The sequence below is a fragment of the Dermacentor variabilis genome, chromosome 6 (genome assembly GCF_050947875.1).
Source record: "Dermacentor variabilis isolate Ectoservices chromosome 6, ASM5094787v1, whole genome shotgun sequence".
NCBI lineage: Eukaryota > Metazoa > Arthropoda > Arachnida > Ixodida > Ixodidae > Dermacentor > Dermacentor variabilis.
The window spans coordinates 122788133-122815793 of record NC_134573.1 but is presented as its reverse complement, the minus strand read 5'-3'; the positions used below and the strand labels follow the sequence as shown (position 1 = coordinate 122815793).

The following is a 27661-nucleotide window of genomic DNA, read 5'->3' as shown; positions in this document are numbered from 1 at the left end:
GTATAGGGCGGGGGAGGCCCTTTTGTGGGACCCGTCAAGAGTTGGTGTCCACGCTGCGTTGACCTCTGGATAGGCGGCGATGGATGGGTGGTTGTTTGACTCGTGGCGAACGTTCAATTAAAGCCGTTGTGGTGGTGCGATCCAACGCTACCTGATAGGTGAGCACCTTCCTTGTTGGCTAAACAGAAACACTTATCAGTGACACAATTTTCTTTCTCATTTCCAATGTGAAAGGCTTCTAAGATTTTGAGTTCATCAGGCCCCAACTGGCCCATGAGCTCACGCTAATTGTGTGGGAATCGCGCCCTATATTTCTGAAACATCCCTTCGCATCGACCAATACGAATCACCTGCGCAACAGAGGGCGAACCTCGGGTGCGAAGGATACCTGTCTAACTATGCACCTGGACGTTTTTCTTGGCAGGGATAATTTCTTTCTCTTTTGCTGCAATCCACGTGGCTTGATGTCGTAATAGTAAGGAAAGCATTATGTTTTGTGCTAAAGATTAAATTTTATCGCACTCGCATTACCACAACAAAAATAAAAAGCTCATCGTGCATGTGTTGGTGCTTAGGTTGACCACTAGATGCCTTTTAACTGTTGTCTTTAAATACTGGAGGCCCTTCCATTATCAGTGGTACTCGTTATTAGGCTTCCTCCAAGCAGGGGGAAGCAAATATTAAGGGAAGGAATTTGCTCTCTTGTGCACCAATCCTATGACCGCAAGGACAGGCATTAAGCACGCCATTTGCAGCAAGGTTCATGCGAGAGAGTAACATGCCAGACCTTCTGTTACCCAGGTAAACTGTACGCGGCAAGCCGCTCGTACGTCGACATTACGTCAGGTGTCGATCTGATTTGCAGGTGTTCGGTATCTTTAATGGATGTGAATCGGCGAAGCGAAGCTTACATCTTTCCGAGCACGAACCCGCCGCGATATAGCTCAATCACTATGCAGTTTACCTGTCGAGCTCGAAGTTGCGAGTTCGATCCCATGGAATCGCACTCGCAACCACCGCGGCAGGCACTGCCGCGGCAGCAGCAGCTGCATTTCTACGGGGGCTCCATGCAGAAAAGCTCGCGGACTGTGCATTGGGTGCACGTTAAAGAACCCCGGGTGGTCATAGCTAACCCGGAGTCCACCATGGTGTGCCTCATAACAGTATGGCAGTTTTGGCACGTAAAACGCAAGAATTTCTCATTTTAAAAAAAAATTTTTACCTAACAGGAGAACACAGAAGAAATGCGCGCGTCGATGTGCACAAAATAGAGACTTTGCATCTGTGGTATTATCGGGCATTCATTTTTGTACTTATTGACGATGGACCGCTTTTCACGGGATTGTCACTCTCGTCGATTTATCGCTCGGCATAAGACGCGCATACTGTGTTATAAATGTCATTGTTATTGTCACAAATTCTACACAGAAAGACTTTTGGCTAATCACATTGCGCGCGCGACGGCAATAGTGTCGTAAATTGTCAAATGTAAGCGATCACCAGCGAGGTTAGTCTGCAGTGTGAGGTGATGCATGTACTAATATCCGATTAGATTTGAACTGCTTGAACCGCGCATCGATATTCAACGACCGCCGACCGTGCTCGCTGCTATCGCTGGGATTTGGGCGCTGCGTGTCTTTCTTTGCTCAAGTTTACCCATCGTAATGTTAAGAGTCCTAACTCATACCCTTGGTAGTATATATATATATATATATATATCATCGTCCGGCAACGTAGGAGGTGGCCATGAAAAGGGCGTATTTGAATAGTTGCATAGTAAACAAAACTCATTTGCGAGGCACGCAACAGCGAAACAAAAATTGGAGGACGCTTAAGCTTCGCCTTCAAGAGTGGAATGCGACAGCGTTCCCGTCGACCCAAGGGGTGTAAGACAATGGGCTACGGCGCAGCGACTACGCGCCCCGCATCGGACGCGGTGAGCGTCGAGCAACGCAGCGTTCGGCGCGACAAACGAAATGTGCGCCCGAGCAAGCGACGCACGCCTGAGCCTTAGAAACAGCGCGTTTCTAAGGCAACACCGCGTTCACTAGAGGCGCTTTTGTACCGCTTTGAAGCATCGAACTCGTGGCTCAGTCATTCTGCTTCTGGACGCCGTGCAGTACGGACGCAGAATGGAGGGCTCCTCGAGAGCTGCGAAAGCGGCCGACGTTGGCCGTGGTACCCCGTGTTCCGCGTTGCCCAAGGATTACCGTGTCATCTTGCCGCCGTTACCAACAGGTGAAGGACAAAGGCGCGCAGTTGTATTGCACTGCGACGTCACTGGACGGCCTTATAGAATCGACGACTTCCGGAAGCCCTTGAAGGATGCTGGAGTAATACAGCAAGTAGGCGGAATTGGTGCATACCAAATGTCGCACGTGTGGCTGCTGAACATGAAGACAGATGAGGCAAAGCAGACGCTGCTAGACGCCGGACCACTACTGGTGAAGAACCGGACATGCCTCGTCATTGATCCAGCGAGGCAAGAACTCAGGATTAAGCTACATTGGGTAGCGTTCGACGTCACCTCTGAGACCATTCGACGAGCCTTCCGAGAGTATGGCGAGATAAAGGAAGTCATCAGTGATCGGTGGAAGGCCGAGGACTTTGAGGGCGCCGAGTCAACGACTCGTCTAGTGCGTCTTCTGCTGCGCGATGGTGTCACACCAGACCACATCCCACATCAGATGCGTCTTGGTAGCGGCACTGCGCTAGTGGTTGTGCCTGGACGTGCCCCGTTATGCCTTCGTTGTCACAACACTGGACACATACGACGTGAATGCCGAGTGCCCAGGTGTGCTGCTTGCCGAGCGTTCGGGCACGAGCAGGCTAATTGTACTCGCTCGTATGCCAGAGTTGCAAGCGTAGGCGGTGAAGCAGACCGGAGCGAGATGCTCATGGACGAAGAAGAAGCGGAGAGCGTGGCTGGGATGGTGGCGTCTATCAGGGACGCAGCCGCAGTGGCGGCGTCCACCAGCTCAGCAAGTGCGCAAGAGAACCAGGCTGCAGACGCTCGGGCAGCAGACGCCACTCTGGAAGACACTTCGACGGGAAAGTACGAACAAGGTTCGGCAGAGCGCCCTTCTGAAACCCACTCTTTAGGAAAGCAGCTGCCACTAAGTGCGTCCGGGAGTGGTGAGAAAACAGCTGAACTCAAGACCGCAGTAAGCGAGGCCGTTGCGACGCTCGAGGACAGTGATTCGACGGATGAGGCTGCAATGGACGCCGAGGCAACACCTACGAAGCGCCGACTCAGCAAAGCAAGCACGGCTTCTCAAGACACCCGGCTACGAGCAACGGAGAGGCGTGGGACCGAGCCTGGAACCAAAAAGCCTCGGGTGGCCACCAGCCATCAGCGGTCGGCGTCGCTTACACGCGGCGGCGGCAAGTCGACGCCCTGAGCGTCGACTGGACTGTGCTTTGCTACAAGGCAAGGTCTGTGAGGGGAGCGCCGTGGGCTCGGTCTGGTGTCACTCGCCAATATGGAGTCCTTAGAGAGGTCGATCAATATTGCAACACTTAACGTCCGAGGGCTTAGTTCCAACAGGCGGCAAAACCAACTTTACCGCCTCGTAACGGAGTACGATTTTGATATTGTAGCCATTCAGGAGACCAAAGTAGAGAGAGAGGATCAGACAGAGCGTATGGTGCGTCCTTTCACGAGACGCTATAACGTGTGTGTTGCCCATGCGGTGGGGAGGTCTTCGGGGTGCATTTTGTTAATTCGGCAGAGTCTTGGTGCTGTAGTGCAGTCGGTGACTACCTGTGAGTCAGGCCGTTTCATTGTATCTGACTTTTCCCTGTCAACAGAAAATTGGCGAGTAATTTGTCTTTATGCACCAACTCAGGCTCAAGAGCGAAAGCTTTTTTTTGAAGAAATGGAGACGTACGTGAAATGCGAGCGTAGACTAATCCTAGCGGGAGATTTCAATTGTGTCTGTACGGAACGTGACAAAACCAGTGGAAAACACAATGATGCAAGCACTGCTGTTTTGAAAGACTTGATTGCAGAATTTAATCTAGAAGACGTAGGTGAATGTCTTTGCGGTGGAAAAGCGGTCACCTTTACCCACTTTCAGGGTGCGAGCCATGCTAGACTTGACAGAGTGTACGTGTCGGCTGAACTAATTCAGTCGTGTCGAGATTATCGAGTCACACCTGTTGCATTTAGTGATCATTGTTTGGTTTCTTTCCGTGTTGGAAAGGAAAAAACAAATGGCAAAGAAATTTCCTGGGATCTTTGGAAATTTAATGCAAACTTGCTGAAAGACGACGAGTTTTGTGAGCAGTTTCTCAAGGCTATAGATAAAACAAAAACTCAAAACTTATATAGTTGGGGACATAAATGGGAAGTTTGTAAGCAAACAATTAAATTGAAAGCACTTGAAAGGGCCAGTGTCTTAAGTCACGCGAAAAAAGAACTCGAGTCCCGTCTTAGATTGAATCTGAAGCAATTATTGGAAGCTGAAAGTATACAACCCGGTTATTTCTTAGAAGACATAAAAAGCATAAAGCAAAAACTTGAGCTGATAGACCAAGAGCGATACAATGGAGCATTGATTCGAGCCAGAGCTGAAAAATGGAGCACAGGAGAAATGCCGACAAAACGTGCCTTGGGAGTCGAAAAGAAATATGCTTCCCAAAATGCAATAACAGAAATAGAACATGATGGGTTACTGTCTACCAACAAAGAAACAATAGCAAGTTGTTTTTTGGAATATTACAAAGTATTGTTTTCTCGTAGCCAAATTGACACTGATAGATTTAAAAAAGACTTCATGTCACTGATGCCAACATTAGATGATGAAACTAAGGAAGTATTAGAAGTGCCCATAACAGTAGAGGAAGTTAAGAATGCGATTGACCATTTAAATAATGGCAAATCACCGGGACCGGATGGCTTAAGCGCTGCATTGTACAAGGCGTTTAAGGGTGTTATCGCACCTGTTTTGACTGAAGTATACAACGAGGCTTACGCGAACAAACATCTACCGCCGTCCTTTTTGTCAGCACACACGGTCCTAATACCAAAAACTGAAGACCCAATCAAATTACGTAACGTCACATCGTATAGGCCGATTAGCCTGACAAATATAGACTATAAAATATTAATGAAAGTATTGGCTAACAGGTTGCAGACCGTAATAAAAGATTTAGTCGGTCCACATCAAACGTGCGGAATAAAAGGAAGGACAATTATGACAAATATACACATAGCACGATCAATCCTTGAATGCTGTGACGCAATGCAACTAAGTGTCGCTATGCTGCAGGTTGACCTTGAGAAGGCATTCGACCGCGTGCCGCACGATCTGCTTCTATGTATGCTTGAATATGTGAATGTAGGCAATGTGATCAGCGAGGGTGTGCGGATGGCTTACGCCGGATGTACGACGAGATTGATAATAAACAAATCAGTAGGTGAATACATACCAGTACAGCGCTCGGTCAGACAAGGGTGCCCATTATCACCGCTTCTGTTTTGCATATATATTGAGCCCTTTTGTCTAAGCGTAATTAGGAACAACGCGATACGTGGATTTCAGTTACATCAAGCCGAGGTAAGCCTTCTTGCTTACGCTGATGACATTGCAGTTTTCTGTGCTAATCATGAAAGTATAATGCATACCGTCAATGCTGTTAAAAGTTTCTGTCAAGCAAGTGGTAGTGCAGTAAACTGGGACAAGTGCGTTGGGTTCTGGCATGGGGAATGGGACGTCGCACCAAGGATGTTTTTGAACGACAAAATACTTAGGAGTACCCCTACAGTACTACTCTGATAATGAGCCTTATTGGAAAAAACAAACAGAGGTGTTACGTGAAAATGCACAAAAGTGGAAAGGATGGGATAAGTCGATTTTCGCACGGGCCACGACGTGCAACCTATTTCTTGTAAGCAAGCTATGGTATGTAATGCAAGTTTTGCATTGCAGCAGGTTAAATGTACAAAAAATGCACAGAGTGTTCGCGGTCTTTATCTGGAGCTCTCTATGGGAAAAAACGAGCCGAACAAATCTGTTTAAAAGAGGGAGTGATGGTGGGCTCGGTCTAGTGCATCTGTATGTGAGACAACTCGTCAGTCGATTTGTTTTTCTCAGAGATGTAGATCATACCTTTCTCAGAACTATGATTCAACGGAGGCTGGGTAAAGTGCTACCAGAGTTTGTTGTGTCTTCGGTGTGTCAGCAAGGACCAGTACGAGGATATCTAAAAGAAGTGGTGTCATCTTTCCGCTTCTTATCGGTGCGTTTTTCTTTGCAATATTTGACAGATGTGTCACGCAAAAAACTGTACAAGGACCTTGTGGATGTGTTATTTCCTGTGCCATTGTACCGTGAATTATACTGTGCAGGCAAAGGAAAAGATGTTTTGAAACGCGTTAAAAAAATGCTAGTTGCGCCAGGGGTTAAAACCTTTTTTTTTAAGCTGCACACAGGAACCTTACCTGTTAAAACATGGTTAGAAGAAAAGGGTTTATTTGTTCCGTGGGGTACTCATTGTTGGTTATGCAAAAAACCAGAGACAATTGAGCATGTGTTTTTAGATTGCTGGGGTGGAGTGTTCTTCTGGGACATCTTACAGAGAACCTTGAAAAAAGAGTTGCCATTAAGTCCGCACGGAATCCGTTATCTCACGGTCGAAAACGACGATGGTGTACCTTTCGATCTGGTTATGCTCCTGGGCCTGCACAGTATATGGCGAACTCGGACTGCTGTACACAATGCGGATATTGACGCTAGACCAGTTCGCCAATATTTTTGCGAATCAGTGTCCTATTTTGTCGAAGTGCAGAAGGTGCAGTCGTACGTACCAGAGTGGGTTCCAAAATTAGAAATGTTGTTGCAGATGCCGAAATACTGATGGCTTGTAGTCAGCAAACAGCTGACGGTTCTCGGTACTATTATCTTGTTAATCTGTTCTTCTGATCTCGTAAACTCTGTGAAAAGCGAGGCAATAAAGAAAAAAAAAAAAAAAAAAAAACTCGTGGCTCAGTGGTAACGTCTCCGTCTCACACTCCGGAGACCCTGGTTCGATTTTCACCCAGCCCATCTTGGAAGTTGCTTTTTATTTATGAAGTGCCTGCCGTGATTTATCGCTCAAGGCCAACGCCGCGGACGCCGACACCGACGCCGACGACACCGGCTTTTCTGCGACACGAGCTCCTTAACGCTATCGCGTTAAAAGAGTGATTTATTTCACCCTCCGGACATTCGACGCGCTGGCTGCGCTTGTCATGGCTCCCTTAAGTTAATCAACGCGTCCTGTGTTCGTTCCATTGTTACTTATATAATATTCTTGCATCCAATGAGCGCAAATGGAGCTGTTATTTTCCTCAAAAGGCAGCTATTGAAATGTTCAGATGAACGACAATACCAAAACAAAGAACGCTCAGATCTCCATGTGCAAGCTGCTGCAAGCAACACAGGAACACGCGTCGCGTCCCGGCAAGAGAAAACAATTTGTTTTCGTCAGCCAAGATCCGCGTCGCAAACCTGACTGAAACCTTGCTTCCAGCCAACAGAGACAAAAATCATTCCTTCTGTTTGTATAACGTGCCAGTAAATAAAAAGAATAAAGTAAGCGGCAGCTTTTCATTGCCTGCACTGTTCAGCGATCGCATCGTGCGGAACGAGACGCTTTTTTTCTTTTTTTCTTTCTTGCTGAAGGCAGACTAAGCGTTGCTTCTATAGCTGTGGTGCTCCAACAAGCTCATGAATCCCTATCTTGTTGGTAGGCTCAATTCGCTCTTAGTTTGTTTATGATTCTTAGATCGGTGACATACAATATAGAATAGTAAGTGAATCAACGTTTGTTCAGCGTGTTGCCCTTTCTCAACCTACGTCCTGAAATTAACCAGAGAACGACCCTGACTTCGAAATTTCTATATCACATGAATGCCAGTGCCTTCAGTAGGCCTATCGTACTTCCTACATGATCATTGGTAGCAATAGCGTGAAATGCGTAAGCATCAACAAGCAAGGCACAGGTTCGCAAGTGTCGATCTCTATGTGACAGAAGGTAAATCGAATTAGGAATTCTATACGCTATAAGAATTCGAGTGCTGCCTGACTTGCATTCTTCAATTGCAGCAATGGCAATAATTAAGCAAATAATTATTTCCCTAATGAAAAATTTATTTAGAGAAAGTGTGTTAGTTTGTATTAGTACTCGCTACATTGTCACGCAACTTCTTTTCTCCGCCGCTGCAATGACTTTGTGTCAGTAAAAGTCATTCTTTGTTTCTCGAACCCACCTTTATTTTTAGTAATGCGAAACTGTTGTAAGAAGAAGCACGAGTTTTAAGCCATCTCCTTCCCGACTCGTCAGCATATTGCAGCGTCACGCTTGACGCAGCTACCACTCCCTTAAGAAATCACAAAAAGGCTTTTTCAGGCGAGCACATTGTGTCGTCTCAGAGAAACGGCCGAGTGGGTCTTCACGTAGCAAACAGTCCCACAGCAGCCATGCGCCATCTTATCCCTTCACTTCCGTATTTGAGTTGCAGCCGCTTCCTGAAGCAAGCTCGAGTTCAGGGCAAACATGGAAGTCCTGCTCTTTAACGCAGTGAAGGTGACCGACATCTTTTTATTGCTGTGCGCCGTTGTGTAAATTTGTGCTCCGTTCTGTTCTCTTTACGGGCAGCAAATGGGCAGCGTGCCGTTCAATAAAACTGCCTTAGCGTACTTCTGGGGAAAACATAATGCAATGAAAAAAGCGTTTTGCATCGTATAATAAATATCGCGAAGTGTTTCTTCATCTAACCCAAATTGGCGCTACTTGTATGCGGCTCTGCAAAACGTACTTTTGGAAAGATAAACAAAGTTGTTCCTCAGTTTGCCTCCTTTTTTTTTTCTTCTTTTTTCGCATGTTCTTATAGGCATGTCGATACCTGTGAATGTGTCGCGCTGGTTACTCCTTGCCAAATAAATGAGCGCACTTATATTCCTATCTTATGTAAACAACTTTTGGGGGGGATTCATTACTTTACAAACACTTCTGTTTTCTGTCAGTAAGCTGTTCGGTGCGAACTGTTAATGAGTTTTATGTTATGAAATAAGTCTTACCTCGAGCCACGGAGCAAGAAACATTTAGGAGAGGAAACTCCTCTGTTTGCGGCGACCAGAAAAGGTCACAAGCCCGCGGAGCCGTTATCGTGCTGGCGGCGCCTGGCGGCCTGGAAAGAAATTACCGCCGTTGAGAGCGCGTCGGTGCCCGGGCACTGCATTCTTTTGTTTTCGCCGCGGCTTCTACGACGCGCCGCATGGCGCCGCCACTGTATATGGCCCCATCGGCGCATACAAAAATTGTGACTTTATCTGGTCGCCCGCGCTCGCTCCCGCTGACGGGAGTTTCACCTCTAAATGTCTTACTCCGTGCCTCGAGCTCACCATTGTGCAGTATTCCTAAGAAGAGAAGTGTGTAGAAAAATATAATATCGATAAATATTTCTCAGCAGAGCAAGAAAGAAAGAAAGAAAGAAAGAAAGAAAGAAAGAAAGAAAGAAAGAAAGAAAGAAAGAAGCCCGGAAACCCTTGCACCAATAAGAAATAATGAAAACCCGCAGCAGCGCCCCGCAAAAAAATATAAAAATAAATAAATAATAAAAAAATGAACTTTATGACGCACCCGATTACAAAATATGATGACTTAGTTTGCGCAGAAGACTAGTTGACAGAATCCTACCGCTCACGTGAGCAGCTTAAGCGGGTGATACAGAAACATCAGCTGCCAAGGATCGCCATTTTAGTGCCAACGATCGCGACACCGTGAAAATTGTAGCGCGAACAATTCGAAAAGAAGTCGGGGTTACGCACGCCAATTAGCCTGCATTTGTGATAGTGGTTTAATTGCGGATACACAACACATATTTGGAATAATGCTTCGCTCAGAAACCGGCTATGGGGCGAGAACACGTCACACTTCCATATAAGGACGCGGCACTGTTGTTCTGGTCATTTACGTTTTGTTCACTTTTTGATTTGTGCTGATGGTACGCTGACCACACGCGAGGAAGATAGCTCATTTCAGAAGCACTAACGCGGAGCACAACTAGGTAAAAGAGTTCTTTAGCAGAGCTAGAAAACGAACCAACCAGTGAAAGTTAAAGCTCTTAGCAAGAACAAAGTGACAACATCGCACCTCTCTCCCGCCTTTGTACGCCAAGAAATATAGCCATCCCAGCTCACCCACTTCTGAACGTCATATAAAGCCATTCAAGTGACGCATTCCAGCGCAATAACAAGTTTTCAACCAATATGTAAATTCCGACGGCAAAATAGCCTAATATATGATTTACGTCAGCTATCGAGTGTGCTGGCATAAGTTAAAATACAGAAAACTATGTAAAACAATCTACAACGTAACATTGTATTTAGTCTAAAACTCTAAAACAGGTCTGTTCGAAAGCAGCTGTCTGACACCGAATCCGCTGGTGAAAGCACTTTTTTAAAAAATTTGAGACATATGTTAAAACAATTTAGAGGACGCTTAAGCTTCACCTTTAAAAGTGGAACGCGATAGTATTCAAAGATCCCTGAGTGCTTCTCACGTTTCCCGACAACTGCAGCGTATATAACCGTAATATTTACCGGCAAAAGCTCGCGACGAACGCTACGCAAGACGGCGGGCTTTCTGGTCGAAACGCGGCCTCTTGCAGGCATAGAGTTTCCTACAAAAATGACTAGAGGGAACTCTGGCGCTAGTGTCTACGGGAGCTGCAATGGGAGTGGTTGTCCCAGCATGGGAATTATGGGAAGTACATGGATTTGCCTAAACTTCGTCCTTTTGGCTTCAAACGGCTTTGTAAACGCGTCATTTTTAACAGTATATTACGCGATAAGTAATTAAATAAACATCATTAAAATTGCCCGACGGCTGGATTCGAGCACAGGGACTCTAGCACAGAAGCCTGATGTTGAAACCATTGAGCCACAGACGTATTCATCGACAAGCGAATGAAACACCCTTATGAATTTAACGCGGGCATGCCAGTGCCTTGAGACGCTTGGCGCGTTTCGATTTGGCCACCTGGAGAAGCTCAATCGTTGCAATTAATAGCAATTGTAAGTGTTCCCGGCGTCTTCTGCACTTCGAAGAATATAGATTGCGCTGAAATATACCACAATAAGATTTATATAGCGTAATATACAAAGCTACAAGAACGTCTGAATCCACAAGCACGAAGATCAGACAAATCCATGTACTTCCCATCATTCCCATGGTAGGACAACGACTGCAGCGCCAGAGTTCCCTCTAGTAATTTTTGTAGGAAACTCTATGCTTGCAGGCATAGAGTTTCTCACTATAACACCTAGAGGGTAATCTGGCGCCACCGTCTATGGGAGTTTCTCAAGGGGGCACCGTGCCGTCATGGGAAGGACGGTATATGTGTCTGCGAGGCTCGTGTTGGCTGATGTTGTAAGAGGCTTCGTCTAAAACGTGGATATGGCTACATAAATAACGCGTTCTCAAAGTAAAATCTTCATGAAATGTTTCCATTCACGCATATTACATCTTTACTCACCCACGATGCATGACCAAGCGAAGAAAAGCAAGAACAGACGACCAACTGTTTCAAAGCGAGCGCGAACCTTGTCGTCGGTCCTCCAACTTTAGCGGCCCGCTGATACTTTTTACCTAACATGTAGTCGTAACATGTAGTCGTCCTTCATAATTAATTTCAGGGTGAGCTTGCCTCATTTCAAAATTCGTCCAGCCCATATCACCCTGTACAGCTTCATTCGTAGTCTCCCAGTGAGCGCCCAATGCGAGGCTTTGGTTGCCACCGAGTCCTGATTGTACCCCTGATTTCAAGCAAGCAAATGTATTTCGACATGTAAGTCGTGGAACCATTACACCTTTCAACATACCCCGGAGCACCTCATACGTATTGTATCCCCATAGCACTCTGTGCTTCACCATGGCTGCATTTCTCTTCCCCTTTACTGTTATTGTTTTTTCCTGTGTTTCCATACATATATGGACTTCATTTATCCATATGCCAAGGTATCTATATTCTTTTATCCGAGGTAATTCCTGGCCCTGTATTGCCACTGTCTGTTCACTCTTTTCATTGAATACCATAACACCTGATTTTGTAACGCTAAATTTCAAACCTAAATTCTCGCCTTCCTGTCCACAGATATTAGCCAGAAGTCCCAAATCACTTTGCTTGTTAGCTAACAACACAATGTGGTCCGCATAAAATAAACGTCGAAGCTGCTTCTCTACTACTGTACCAGCCTGTTTGTATGAGAGATTAAACCCGAAACCCGGAGGGGAGCGCCTTCTGAAAGTTATTCAAGGAAGCGGGCGCGCTGCTCCGTGGGCTCTAGATATTTACCCGCCGGCGTGCACAAATGGCGGTCGCCGTCTCCGGTCTGTTCATTGTAGAAACGCTGGAAAGGGGATTTGTTTGAGTTTTCGCGTAACAGAATTATGTTTTCCCGCATATTTAAATTACAATCCGAGAGCTTTCATGTGTGTCGCTTGTGTGCAAGTCGTAGTTTACGATTCCTGCGCGTACTTTAGCTTGAGAAATTCAATTATTTCAGTGTATTCCTTGCGTCACATGAACGGGCTGGTTATGTGTGGTTCGAAAATCCTTTTGCCGACGCGGGGCGCCGACGCGGGATTTTCTGTGACCCGGGCTCCATAACGCTATGTCGCATTCAGATTGTCAGGCTGTAGTCATAGGAAGCTCGCGCCGGGATCTTATCAACGCAAGTGGGACGCACCAACGCCACGGATGCCAGATGCGGACATAGCTTTATATGCGGAGAATCTGCGAGTCCTTTCAGTTTCTCCTCGTCTTTCCTTGTGAAACCTTTACCTAGCACGTTTTCATCCCACTCGTCACGCAACCGTCAGCTGTGCTAGTAGCAAACATTATGTACAACGCCATAGTCATTTAATAATCACTTCGTTTTATGCAAGAAAACTTAGGCATCTGTGCGCAATAAAATTTTGGCTGTTATATAAAGCGATTGCTATGCTAAGGGACCTTAATAACACGTCTCTTTACTTATACAGTCCACTAGTATGGTATATGTTGGTCGTAAGCTTATTTGTATATCGGTCTTATAAGATTTGTAAGGACTGCATATGTAAAAGTCATGCGACAGCAATTATTGGTCTGTGGTGCGTTTACGAAGGGCTTGATTATAGATATCCGAAAAAAATATATTTCTACATTTTCTAACCTTCCCTTTCGAGCAATGCGTAACCTTGGACGTGAAAGCACTGTACCATAAACATTGCACCGCAAACACTGCACAGAAAGCTATATCATCTCTTTGTTCAAGCAGCGTCGAATCGTGCATGCCAGCGTTTACAGCGTGCATGCCAGCGTTTACTTGAGAACTGGGAAGTTGTGCATGAAACTGAATACCATTCCGCGTGTGTCGTAGTACTTTAGGATGCAGCGCACTGTCACTTCAAAATTATTGCGATCTAGCGTCGGCATGCGCTGCAGCGACGGAGCTTACGTTTGCTTCGTCAATTACTGGGAACAGAAGGGAAAAAACTAGCGCTGCTTTAACAACGACGAGAAAAGAACGCGGAGCACCATTTACAGTAAGCACACATTCGCACCTCGAAAAGAAACAGAGGCCAAAGGGCGAGCGCAGAAATAGGAATGTAAAAAAAAATGTCACGCGAAAAATACAAGGTACTCTACTGGCTTCGCCTTTTCCCAAATACAGGTAATTAAGCACGCGCCGACCTCTTCAGGCAATGAAGTTCTTGTACGTGTACACTCTTGCTGTGCGGCAAAGAAAAACAAGAGGTCGGGAGCAAGGCAAACATTGCGGTCCGTTGGACAAACGTTAGATCCTAAGTACTGTTTGACAGAAGGAGAGGGAAGGAGAGAGGGAAGTGAACCTCAAAATAAGCAACCGAACGATGGAGAAAGTACGGGGAGAAAAAAAGTTAGAAGTATGCTTAAATACAAAGAAGGGCGACACGACAGTGGTCCTTCTGCGAGAAGTGCTATCTTTCGGCGACTCAAAGGACTCTCTATGGAGCCACATTAGTATGTGCGACGAATATGGAAGAGCAGCTCCAAATGCAGCGAACATTCGTGTAAGGCGCAGCGGGAAATGCGCGTCGGCGAAGACCACTCGTACGCGCCCCTTCTAATGGCTGATCAGGAGAGCAAACTGCTCCAGCGCGTGCTTGCCGCCCACCGCTGCCTCTTGAGGGCACCGGGAATTAGGCGAGCTGGTGGCGCCCTAAGATGTGTCTCCCTACTCTTCGGGCTGCCTCGCCCTCTGACGATGTGAGCTTTTTCTCTCGGCCTTCGCTGGCCGCTTAGTTCGGCTGCTTGTTTTCTCTCGGTCACTGTAGATATCTTGCGGCAATGAGAGTAGCTATATCGACGTGTTCGTATGTCATCTTCTAATATGTTGTAGCGCAGGCACAACGACACGACAGGCAAGACAATTGAGACAACGCGCCGCGCTGTGTGTTGTGCGTTGTTGAGTATAATGCGTCTAGCTGGTTTAAAAGCCAACTGCAATAAAACTTTGGGTCTTGAGATAACACCTCGTTTCAGGTAACGTTTGTACATAGCGACCTCCATGCATCATTCCTCGTTTAAATATATGTAGGTAGTAAAAGACAACACCATTCTTAGAAGCAGAGATCCTAATGCTATGGCCGAGCGTCTCACTGGCGCGGAACGAAAAGAGGTCGTTGCTTACAGTACCTAAGACAGATTTAGTGCCCACCTTCAAGTGTTCACGTGACTAGTACTTTTTACCTTCCCTTGTTTCCTTCCTTTCGCACATTTATCCCCTTTCCCTAGCGCAGGGTAGCAAACAGGACGTGCATCTGCTTAACGTTTCTGCCTTTCCTTGCTTCTCTCTCCTTCTCTCTGTTGAGCTCTTCGGCAAATGTCTTTCGCTTGGCCAACTGTCCTCGGTGACACTCATTTTCAGAAAAGCATGATATTTTGTACGTGAAATTCCATACAGAATAGCGCCGGCAACTGAAACATTTCTAGAGAACAGATAGATAAGCCGACTCATTACCTACATGCTCCATCTCATGTTTTAGCGTCTTCAATTCTTATACGGGAGCTTTGTTGGATCAACGTTGCAAATAAACTAACGCTTAAAAGAAATCGCTAAAGAGGTGAGCAAACAACACAACAGTGCATCCCTGGACTTTAACCACACTATTGATTTCATATTTCTGTTGCGATATGGATATGGCACTTGAAATATGGGTATGCGTGAACAGCTGCTGTAAATGAGTCACTGTGCATGTTTTATTTATTTATTTATTTATTTATTTATTTGGTCATACTGTTAACCCTCCAGTGAGGGTCGTTACAGGGAGGGAAGAAGAACATATACATTTCATAAACACTTCAATGAGCAATCATGAATCAGAATTCAAAATTTGTACACCATTTTTCAAAAACATATCGACACCCAGCTCAAATTGCTGCACGTTCACACTCTCCACAACGTCACTTGGCAGTTTATTCCATAGTTCAATTATATCAGGAAAAAAGGAATACCGATATACATCCGTACGTGTGTTAATAGGTTGTAGTACCCTGCTGTGGTTTTTTCGTGAACCATGTTTTAGAGGCGCTTTCACATAATGTTCCTTATTTATTTTTAATGCCCCTTGCATTATCTGAAAAAAAAGTTTGAGTCGATGTTTTATTCTTCTCATTTCCAGCGTTTCTAATTCACACTGCTGTATCATCTGTGTAACCGAGTCAGTACGGCGATACTTGGAGCATATAAAGCGTGCTGAAATCCGCTGAATCCTTTCCACTTTCTTTTTTAAGCATTTTTGGTGAGGGCTCCACACAGCATTCGCATATTCCAGAACTGGTCGTATAAACGTTTTGTAGGCGACCAATTTAATTTCTTTAGTCGCATCTGGAAGCTTTCTCCTAAGGAAGCAGAGCTTTTGGTAAGCCTTCGAACAGATATTCTCAATGTGAATACGCCAGTCTAGATTATGCGTCACTGTCACCCCTAAATATCGGAAACTCTGTACCTCGACCAAGGCATTTTCTCCTATATTATATTCAAATCTGATAAAGTTCTGTTTTTTAGTTACGTGAGTGTATGTAGATTTTTTAAAATTAATTACCATGCCCCAACTTTGGCACCACGAGTTTAATGATTGCAGGCAGCTGTTTAGTTTAATCTGATCTTCCTTGCAGGTTACACGCGTGTAAATTAAGCAATCATCGGCAAATAGTTTAATTTTTACAGGCGGATCAACACTAGAAGGAATATCATTAATATACAATAAAAACAATATCGGACCTAAAACAGACCCCTGCGGCACTCCAGACGCAACTTCACACTTCCCCGATTCACTTTTCCCGATTCTGACCCTTTGAAAGCGGTTTGTTAAATATGCCTGAATCCACAATACTATACTTTCACTAATTCCTAGGCTTCTCAATTTGGAAAGCAGTTTATGATGGGCAACTTTATCAAATGCCTTCATAAAGTCTATACATACAACATCTATCTGTTGGCATTCATCTATAGCTTTACAAAGGTCATGTACAGTTTCGATTAACTGTGTCACTGTCGAAAGGCCAGATCGGAAACCGTGCTGGACTGGGCATAATAAATCGTTTTTTTCTAAGAAATACAGAATATGTCTAGCTATTGCATGCTCTAGGACTTTACAGCACACAGAAGTGAGCGAGACTGGTCTATAGTTGTTTGCACATAGTCTATTGCCACCTTTAAATATCGGAATGACGGTGGCATCGCGCCAGTCCTGAGGTACTGAATGATCCCGCAAAGATTTTTCGAATAAAAGCTGCAAATAATACGACATCCATTCAGCGTACCGTTGAAGAAATGCCGTCGGTATTTCATCTGGGCCACACGATTTTTTTGCGTCCAACGTAAGCAAATGTTTGAACACGCCCTCCCTTGTAATGCGTAGGTCTTCCATTGGGTATTGTATTGCGCAGACTAAAGGATCATCGTCACTATCACATCTATCCTTGGTGAAAACTGACTGGAAGAACTGATTAAGTACGTTTGCAATATCTTTTTTTTCTGTCACGACTACGTCGCCATCCGCTATCTGTTCTATTTCATCCTTTCTATCTGTGAAATAGCGCCAAAACTTTTGTGGCGAGCATTTGAGGAACTTTGTAAGCGTTTTATTGAAGAATGTTTTCTTAGACTCCACCAATGCAGATTTCAGCATTTGTTTGGTTATTGATAGTTCTGTTGCCCTGCTTTTTTTCTTCCTTAATCTTTTTATCTTACGCTTAAGATGTATGATGTTCCTAGTAATCCATGGATTTTTTTTCTTTGATTTCTTTATACGTGTGGGGACAAAATGATCTGTGCAGTAATTGATTATGCCTTTTAGTCGGTCTCATAGTTCTTCTACACCTTCGCGGTTTGATACTATTTCAAATTCAGTAAACTTTTCTTCCAAAACGTCTAGGATAGACGCGTCATTCGCACGGCCATAATCCTTAACATACATCACGACATATGCATGCTTACAGATTCTTGTGTGCAGCGGTACATTCAAGCAAACCATCTTATGATCTGATAAACCATTCTCAACTGATACAGTATAGTCACGTATTCTACTGGATATGAAAACCACGTCCAACAATGACTGGGACTTTGGTGTAACTCTTGTGAAGTCTTTAACTATTTGCTTAAGGTTATGTGAAAACATAAACTGGATCATTTTATTGGCGCTCCTTATTTCTACATTACCCGTTGATAGACTTTCCCAATTAATATGCGGCAAATTAAAGTCACCAGCCATTATTAGTCTTGTGTTTTCATTTACATGGGAGCTAAGAAATTCATTCAAGCCATCCAAAAATTCTGGCGGAGTGGCTGGTGGCCTGTACACAGTCCCTAATATATACCACATGTCTGCACAGTGTATCTTGCACCAAACCATTTCAGAGAGACTGCAATCAAGAGTGACTGTGTTTATAAAACTTTTCACAACAATAGCCACGCCACCACCTCTGGAATCCCTGTCGCATCTAAATACCTTGTAGTCAGGAGGAAAAATACTACTGTCACTAATTGCACTATGTAGCCATGTCTCAGTCAACATCAATACATCAGGATTTTGAGAAATTAGTAGATACTCTAAACCAGTTACTTTATTTGCTATGCTGCGGGCGTTGACAAGTACAATTTTGAGCTATGATCGAGAAGAATCGCTATCCGTGTCAGAAGCCTTGTCTGAAGTTTGCAACTGAGGCAATGTCTGGCCAGCAGTATTTCCACTCTTTTTGAATTGAGGAACCTTATCTTGCTCAGTACGGTACAGACACCGTTTATTCCTTTCACGATCCCAGACGTAGTTATGATTGTTAATCTTAAGCTTGTCATGTACCAGTTTTACCTTTTTGCCGTTAGCTCGTTCCTTTTCACTGCTTTGCCATAATTGTTTCCGTATTTCCACAGTTTCTTTAGCGTAGTCTTGACTTATGCTTATCGAGCTGCCTTTCAGCTTGCCGCAGTTCTGCATCACAGACTGTTTTTCTCGCGAATCATAAAAATGCATGATTACCGGCCGATTACTACCATCTTTCTTCTTGCCAATGCGATGAATTTTGTCGATCGTGTTCACTTGTACTCCCAGGGTTGTTTTAAAGACATTCTCAATAACAGCTTGTTTCAGGTCGCTGTCTGATTCACCCTTGTCCTCATCGATACCAAAAACCAAGAGATTATTCGATCGGCTTCTATTTTCATATTCTACTAACTTCTCCGCCTGATGACGAACAAGGGATTCTAGGGTTTGTTAAGGGTTTGTTAAGGGTGTTCTAGGGTTTGTTAAGTGTCCGATAAAAATATTCAAAGTGTTGATAATTATTTCTGCTCCCTGAGTAACATGCCATCAGGAGACGATAAGAGATGTCTGCGGAAGCAATAAAATATACAAATCATGAGCCATTCAACTCTCTGAAGGTGGGTGACCAGCGAAGCTGAGTAGCGCACGACAAAGTGGTGACACATAATTTTGAACGGAGGTGCGAACATATTTATTGTCTCGATCGGTGGTCATTGTGTCGAAAAATACGCACATACACTTATGCTTATACATCCGCGTTAATTCGTGTGATACATTCGTTGTGTACATTCATGCTTTCATTCCGCGATATAGTGAGGCATAGAATTTGAGACCGAAATCACCGCAGTGACTGGCAGTGAGCCAGTGCCGTCAGCGCGTTCACAGGGGAGAGGCAGTACGGGAACGCTGGCATGATGAGCGGCAACGGAGCCAGCTGTAAAAGACGACGACGACGACGAACGCGCGAGCTGTAACACGAGTCATTACTGATGATGATAGTTTTTGCTCACGCAGACTTGTTGACGGACACGAAAAATGCGCGGAACCCTGGCCACAAACAGCTTCACTGTAAAACATCTATGGATATTTCGATCTTCGCCAATCAGTTTAAGCAAGGTTTCATTGATGTTTGTGAAGAACGCTGTTTCTGCTTGGTGATCGTTCGCAAGTAGATGCCGTGCCTCATAATCAGATCGTGGTTTTGGCACGTAAAATTCCCTAATATAATTTTTATGTACAGGCCACATGACGCAGTTGGGCACATTTTCCGTGGGCAACGCATCGCTCAACATAAACATGCGGCACATGCCACGCATGCTGACGAAGGAATAATGGTGATAGAACGACCACGACGGCATGGTGATGACTGCAAGACGACGTCTCGATAACGGCAGTGGCCTAACGGTCATTGGATGACGGCTATGGTGAGACGTCAGTGATATGACGACGACGACGACGTCACAATATTATGATGATGGTAAAACGGTTACAACAGTATGATGACGATGGCATGACGACAATATTATAACGGTGTTGGAAGGAGGACGGCAGTGTGTCGAACACGCCATGACGACAAAGAGTTGATGAATTAGGAATGACGATGACTAAATAACGACTGTGACGTGACGACAAAACTATGACGACAGTGGAATCACTAATACAGATTGGCAATGATGGAACGGCCCGGCGTCACGACGGTGACTTATGACGTGCAGTGACGACGACGGACTGAGAATGACAGAATGACGACGGCGGTATGATCATCACGGCGTGACGATGGGATGACGACGGCAAAATGATTACGGTGGTGCGACGGCGACGGCATGACGACAATCTTCTGATCACGACGGCTTGTTGACCAGGGCATGACTATAGTGGATTGACGAATGTGAAATTACTACGACCAATTGACGGCGGCGGTGGGACGACAAAGGGATGACGGCAGTGGAAACAGCACGATAGAGCAATGACGATGTAACGACCACAATGGTGTGACGGAGATCTGTGGTGATGACGCAGTGACGACAATCGCATGATGACGACAGACTGGTGACGATGAACGTCAGTGGCTTGAAGACAGCGGCAGGATGACGACGACATAACAACAGAATGACTGAGACAGAGCGAATATGGCATCACCGAAAAGGCATGACCACTCTAGACTGGAAACGACGATACGTCTACAATGGCGCGACAAATACGGCATAATGTCAATGGAATGGCGAAGCGGGAACGACGACGAGGCAATGACAGTGATGGAAAGATGGCAATGGCGGCATGACAAAGGCATGACGGCAAAGGATGACTTGCAGTCACCACAACAGAATAACGACGATGGTACAACCACCCCGACGTTACAACAGAGGAAGGATCACAGTCATATGGCAGTGAAGATTGGAGTGCCGCTTTGCGTAAGAGCTATTTGACAAGACAGCAGTAGTAGTAAAGCGAATGTTGAAGGAAGAGGCTCAGAGTTTCGCTCCAAAAAGCCGCGAATATCTCGTTCGGTGGAAAACTGTTTAGGCGACGCTTTCGGTGGTGTTTGTGAGGCAGGATGTTCCAGCTGCTCCAGGAAGGATGTTCCAGGCTACACGTCTCAGTTCGACGCATTTTCCCTACGAACTGGTTCGCTTAACTCTGGAATGACGGTACGCATAAGTACTCCATAAATAGTTTATTCCATGTCTTAATGGGCAGAACATATCGAAAATATGCATAATCAAGGAAAATAAAATATATATTGCGTAAGCTTTTTCAGTAACAGGGGAAACACGAGGCAGAAAACTGAAAGTGGGCTTCACCCAAGCCATAGTAAACGAACCCATAGGTATGGCTTCGTTTACGAGATGGACAAGATTATTCTTGCGTGTATTGCGCCTACAGTGCGCATCCGCATATTGGACAACGTGTGTATAGTATCTCTTTGTACCATAACATAATCAGCCGCCACCTACCTTCCCCTGTATTTCTCACTTCCCGTTTCCCCAGTGAGGAGTTGCAGGCTAGAGACCCGCTCTCCAGGTCGACCTCTCCTCCTTTCTCTTCATTAAAATCTACTCCTCCTCCTACGACGGCAATGAGACGACGATGCTAAAACTATTACAATGGTATGACGACATTGACAATTGCAACATTAGTATGATGATGCTTGACTGACGACGGCTGTATGACAACGAGTGTGTGTCGACGACAAGGGCGACAATGACGACAACAGCATGTTGACGCTATATCTCATGTCCAGGTTTGAGTGTGCCACTTGCCGCCGTAGACTACTTCTATTTGCAATATGCCCAACATTCATTGGTACCATGTTCGGTGCCCGCCAATTGTGAAAGTTTTCAATTACTCGTAGCAGCCGCACGGATGACAGTGTACGACGACGACCCAATAATGATCAACAGTAGAGTTAGTAAAGGTAGGAGTGCCATCCTTGGTATGAGATAATCGGCATGACAAAAGCCAGCGGCAGCGGGAAAGTCACCGGGAAAAAAATGTTTCGCTTTACAATCAGCGCGAAAATTATGTAGGACGATTACGATACTCCCTCATGCAAAATTTGAGTGCAGCTGTATACGCGTTTTCATTTCGCAGTATACTGAGGCAAATAATTTGGGCCCAAACTCGCCACATTGACTGGCTGCGGGTCAGTGCCGTCAGTGCCTTCGCAAAGGAGGGGCAGTATGGGTACGCTGGCATCATGAGTGGCATCGGTGCCAGCTGTGGAAGAAGACGACGATGAACGTGGCAGATGTGGCCCACCTGCATTCCCGCGGTGACGTTGAGGGTCACCGACGCTCAAACCAGGATCGGACACCTGAGGACTGCTCTCTAAAACATAGCAAGGCAATAGAGTATCACTTAACTACTACGTAGTCTGTAATACAATAGTACAGCGAAGCTGTCTATGGCTAGAGCAAGATGTTTGTTACCGAGCAGAAACCGCTCCACCACAACGCGAGCGAGTGAGCGCAACACCCAGGGCGAGGGAGCGAGAGAGAAAAAGAGAACGTTTCTTTCGTGCTCACATGTCCTATGTGTTCATAAGTCATGTTTTAATATTTCCAAGGCTGCGTTTTCTGATCAGGTAACTCGTTTACTGGATGCTGGTTATCAGGAAGAGATTGTTTCATCGGTGTGTGAAAGTATAGTTCGTGGCGTCAAAAGTATAAATGGTCAAGGTGGCAAAATTAAATTAAAGGAAAAAAGGCAAACGCAGTAGTACCGTATGTGCACAAGTTGGCGCATGGGCTTAAGAACGTCGTCTCAAGGTGCAGCATCGATGTTCGTTTTTCTGCGATATATGAGATAGGTCGCATATTCCAGTTAGTTGACAATATGCTGAAGGATGAGCAAGTAAAGAGAAAGTGCACTGTGAGTAATGTGAACTGGTCGATCACTTGTGTTAAGCAGGTTGCACATGCCATTCCATTATCTCGTGGTAGAGAGTACGTGGGACAAACGAAGCGCTGTGTGAATGTTCGACCTAGGGGGCATGAGCTACCTCTTCAAGCATCGCAACTCGTGTGGTTGTCGCCCCTATTTTAAAAAAGCTAATGTCATTTATAAACCCGCGAGCCAATTGACAAGAGAAATCGCTGAGGCTTACAATATAAAGATTAGGGACACGACATGTATCAGCGAGCCGTCTATTGCTTTTCTTAACAAGGAACTGCGTTACCTTTGTCACTTTTGATTATGCGTCAGTTGGTCACAGTTGCATTGATGTATCTCTGTGTGTCGTGCATGTCATGGTTCTTGGACTGGCACCTATATATATATATATATATATATATATATATATATATATATATATATATATATATATATATATATATATATATATATATATATATATATATATATATATGTGTGTGTGTGTGTGTGTGTGTGTTTGTGTGTGTGTGTGTGTGTGTGTGTGTGTGTGTTTGTGTGCGTGTGTGTGTGCGTGTGTGTGTGTGTGTGTATGTGTGTGTGTGTGTGTTTGTGTGTGTGTGTGTGTGTGTGTGTGTGTGTGTGTGTGTGTGTGTGTGTGTGTGTGTGTGTGTGTGTGTGTGTGTGTGTGTGTGTGTGTGTGTGTGTGAGTGTGTGTGTGTGTGTGTGAGTGTGTGTGTGTGTGTGTGCGTGTGTGTGTGTGTTAAACGTATCATCAATAAAATATCAGTTGAGAGTCAGCGCCGTGTCGTCGTTCATTACTTATTTTTTGTCCGTGTCTTTTGTTGCGCTGTTACGAACCTTACAATGACTGTTTGTGCTCTTCGGACGAAACTGCGATTTCTTCTATTTTATTCACTCGCAGTGCGAAATATAAACATGCTGACATAAAAACCGCATCGGAGTCCGGCATATTCCCCTTGGGCAAAGCGTGCCTTCACTCCTAGCGTTTAATTCAGCGTGCGCCTTCTTTCACTTTTTTTTTCGTTGATCGACCAGCGCTTTCAAATTTTTATAATGTAAACCACAAACGCAGTAAAATAATTGCGAACTCGTGAAGCACTCAGCGGTGTACCGCCGGTTCCCTGAAACATTAATCAGGAAAGACGCACGCATCATTTTCATTGTCAGAGGCAAAGAAATTTCTCGTCTTTTCAAATGTAAACGAGCGCGATAATGAGCTAATTTCGAGCCGTAGTCACAGCTTTGTTTCCAGGAAAGTTATCTTGAATTGTAATAATCGATAGAAACGAGCTAACAAGCGGCTGTTTTGTGTGCGTCTGTTCGTTCGGCGCGTCTTGTACTTCATCTTCAAATTTCAGATTGAAGAGAACGAGCTTTGATGCCATTATACTATGTTACAACACAGTTATTGTATCGAAAATACGTTCTATGTACAATAAACAGAAGAGAGAAAAAGACACATGATTAAAAAACAAGCACTTCTATCGTTCACTGCAGGAAAATCTTGCCGCTAGCTGTTAAAACACGACGTGATATTCGAATGGGACTTATGAGCCCAAAAAGAAGGCGATTCAACGTCTAAGCTTAAGTCGGTCGAAGACAATGTCTTCCTGAGCGAACTGGGGATGGGAGTGGGGCGGAGCCACTGCACACGGCACTCTATCGCGCCGCTCCTCCCGTGAGGGGAGTAGGAGGAGCATCGGACTGCACCATCTCTCGGGATCGGCCCACGTTTTTATAGCGTGCTATCTCTGGGATTGCCCCACAGAAAAGCTTGAAGCATAGCCGATACGCGAAAGAGCATAACTCGTCAAGAAGGACAACGTATTTAAAAAGGCTTACAGGTCTCTTTAGAAAGCCCGTATGACACAGTGAAATTTCTTAGATGAAGATTAACGACCAAAGTCCGACTTCACACTTCCTTAGTTCGAAAGCACTCAGCCTGGCTGTGAGATGCCCCGCAGTTGCGAGATCCGGATTAATTTTGAGTGTTGTTCTATACGTTCCTTTAACTTGTGTCCATGTAGCAGCACACGAGCACGCTTCCATTCAAATTTCGTCTGAATTTGTCCACGGTGGCCGAGAAACCTTAAATTTAATTTTAAACCATTCACGGGAGAAGTGCACGTACTAAACGACATAACTCGACCGTTCACGGCTATGCTTTGTGCATAACCCGTAACATGTGCAGTCTTAACAAAAACGCAGAGCAGGCTTTCGGGAAGAATAGAGATAAAGATGCGTATCAGTGCACCGTTAACGACGGAGTCAAATATGCTGCCTGAAATAGAAAGTAGACAAGAGGACAGAAATTTATCTATCTAAGGTACAAAAATGACAAAGTATATCTATAAATGTGTTTAAGTGCCTATGTATAAATGTGTTCGATCGCATTTAGGTAGGGCTCCGAACAAAATCGCCCGCTTCAATTGAAGCAGGAGAAGGAAGACCAATATCAAGTGAGCCAAGCCGGAAAGATCATCTTCATCGCTAAAGAACAAGAACAAGATAATCTTCGTCAAAAACGACAGTGAAAAGTAGAACTAGCTCCCACACTTTGCTTACATTTTTCCAGCGAAGCTGTATATGGCTAGCCAATTCGTCCGTCCGTCCGTCTGTCGCCTGTATGCCAAAAACTCCTCCGGCGCAGCCCCATGCGCATGCGCGAAAAGAAGAAAGAGAAAGAGAGGCGCGTGATTGGCTGCGCCAGTAGTGGCGTCGTTGCTGTCCGTCGCAGCCGAGCGCGCGCGCAACAGCTACTCTCCAGCTCCGAAATGGGTACGCCACGCGTTATACGTACTGCTGAGGAGCAGGCAGCTTTCAATCAGCAACCCCGCGAGCAGAACTGGGAATCAGCTCGTGTACGCCTTGCTGGTGCCGCAACCCGGGCACAAGAACAGGCTCGTGCAGCCGACAGCAAGCAGCAACTGCGTACCGAGGATGCGGCAGCCTACCAAGCCGTCGTTTAAGAAACCGTGGGGATTAACTCAGTGATAAACACCGGGGCCGCACGTTTCAGCTTCGCTGGTTAACCATCGGTACGGAGTGCTTAGGCGGTGATTTTTATTATAATTTATTATACCTCAAGGGCCCCGTGCCGGATATTACATGGAAGGTGGGCACAGTAAATACAACACCGTAATGGTTGTGAATAAAAATCTGTACACAGGCAAAAATGAATTCGAGTCAGTTACTGAATACAAGACACAAGAAATAAAATAACATAATGATGCGCAACAGTATATATGATGATTGAATGGGTTAACATGGATGCCCGTGATTTCTTCAATCACTGGTTTGAATTCTGCAAGGTCGGTGCTTGTAGCGATGTGTCTGGAAGGGCAATTCCAGTCATGCGCGGTGCGAATAAGAAATGACTGATGAAATGTTGAAGTATGGGCACGTGGAGGAACTACGGTGTTTGGATGGGTGTTGCGAGACATGCGGTGGACGAGAACGATGAGCTCGTTGTTAGGTGATAAATAGTGAAAGAAAACTTATGATCAAGATTTAGTCGAGATATTCTGCGGCGATGAGCCAGAGCGGGTAGATGAAGTCGTGATTTCAATGCTGTTATGCTAGAGTTGTGAGACTAATCTCTCAAGATGAATCTAGTACCTTGGTTGTTGACTGATTAGAGTGTTTTAATTAGGCTTTATTGGAAGGGTCGTATATTGCACATGCATATTCAGGTTTTGGACGGACGAGGGTGTCGCAGCTAAGATCTTAATAAATTGCGACGGATGTAGCCTAAGACAAGGTTTGCAGAATTAGTAACCTGTTAAACATGATTGGTCTAAGTTAGATCGCGGTAGAGGACAGTTGTTATAGTGTATTCGAGGCTGGAAAAATTGCGACAACGGTGAAATGAAATCATTACAGCTTTATTAGCTTTGAGATACATCAACCAAATTTTACACCAGTCTTCTCTATAATGAAATTCGTTGAGGAGGATAGAAATATTGGATGAGCCTGTTATAGGGCAGTAAATGATGCAATTATCGGCGAACAGGCGTTTTTTCTTTTTTTTGACAACGCGTGAAGGAGTAAATTGTTTGTATATATTCGGAACAGAAGTTGTTCGAGGACCGCGCCCTGGGGAACCCCAGGCAAGAGTTCTGAAAAAGATAACGAATATGTATTAACATAGATGAACTGGTGACAGTATGTTAAAAATGCTTGAATCCAATTAAGAACTGATTTATGTATATTTATTCGTGAGAGTTTGAGTGTAAACCAGCATGGGGTATTTTATTGAAAGCTTTTTAGAAATCAAGGCCATGCATGGATGCATTACTATTAAGGAATGAGTGAATGAAGCGCAAGAATGAAGCGAGCTGGGTTTCGCAGGAATGGTCTTTACGAAAACCGTGTTTGTTAGAATGAAAAAAAGCTGATGGACGATGGAAATTTTTGCTACACTATATGAATTGCATGTTCTATTAACCTGGCGAAGACGCTTGTGATTGAAGTAAGGCGATAGTTTTGGGGACAAAACTTAGCAATTCTTTTAAAACTAATTGCTTTGCCAGTCCGCCGGTTGACCGGCACAGTTCTCGTATCAAGATATTGTTGAAATATTTGGTATAAATAATGCTAAAATGATGCTTAGCGTTTTTAGTACCTTAATTAGCTTTGATTCCGTCAATTCCGGTTGATGAAAAATTTTTCTAATGAGCCGCCGTGGTTGCTCAGTGGCTACGGTGTTGGGCTGCTGAGCACGAGGTGGCGGGATCTAATCCCGGCCATGGCGGCCACATTTAGATGGGGGTGAAATGCGAAAACACCCATGTACTTAGATTCAGGTGCACGTTAAAGAAACGCGGGTGATCGAAATTTCCGGAGTCCTCCACTACTGCGTGCCGCATAATCAGAAAGTGGTTTTGTCACCTAAAACCCCATAATTGAATTTTTCTAATGAATCAATCAA

The 27661-nt window shown here is 44.9% G+C and overlaps 1 protein-coding gene across 1 annotated transcript; it reads left to right on the top strand.

The window, feature by feature from the left end:
• The first annotated feature begins 2041 nt into the window (after positions 1–2041).
• Positions 2042–5735, top strand: LOC142585157 (uncharacterized). Its single transcript, XM_075695690.1, has one exon. It carries the CDS (start codon positions 2133–2135, stop codon positions 3399–3401), a length of 1269 nt encoding a protein of 422 aa, XP_075551805.1. The 5' UTR covers positions 2042–2132; the 3' UTR covers positions 3402–5735.
• Positions 5736–27661: the final 21926 nt, after the last annotated feature.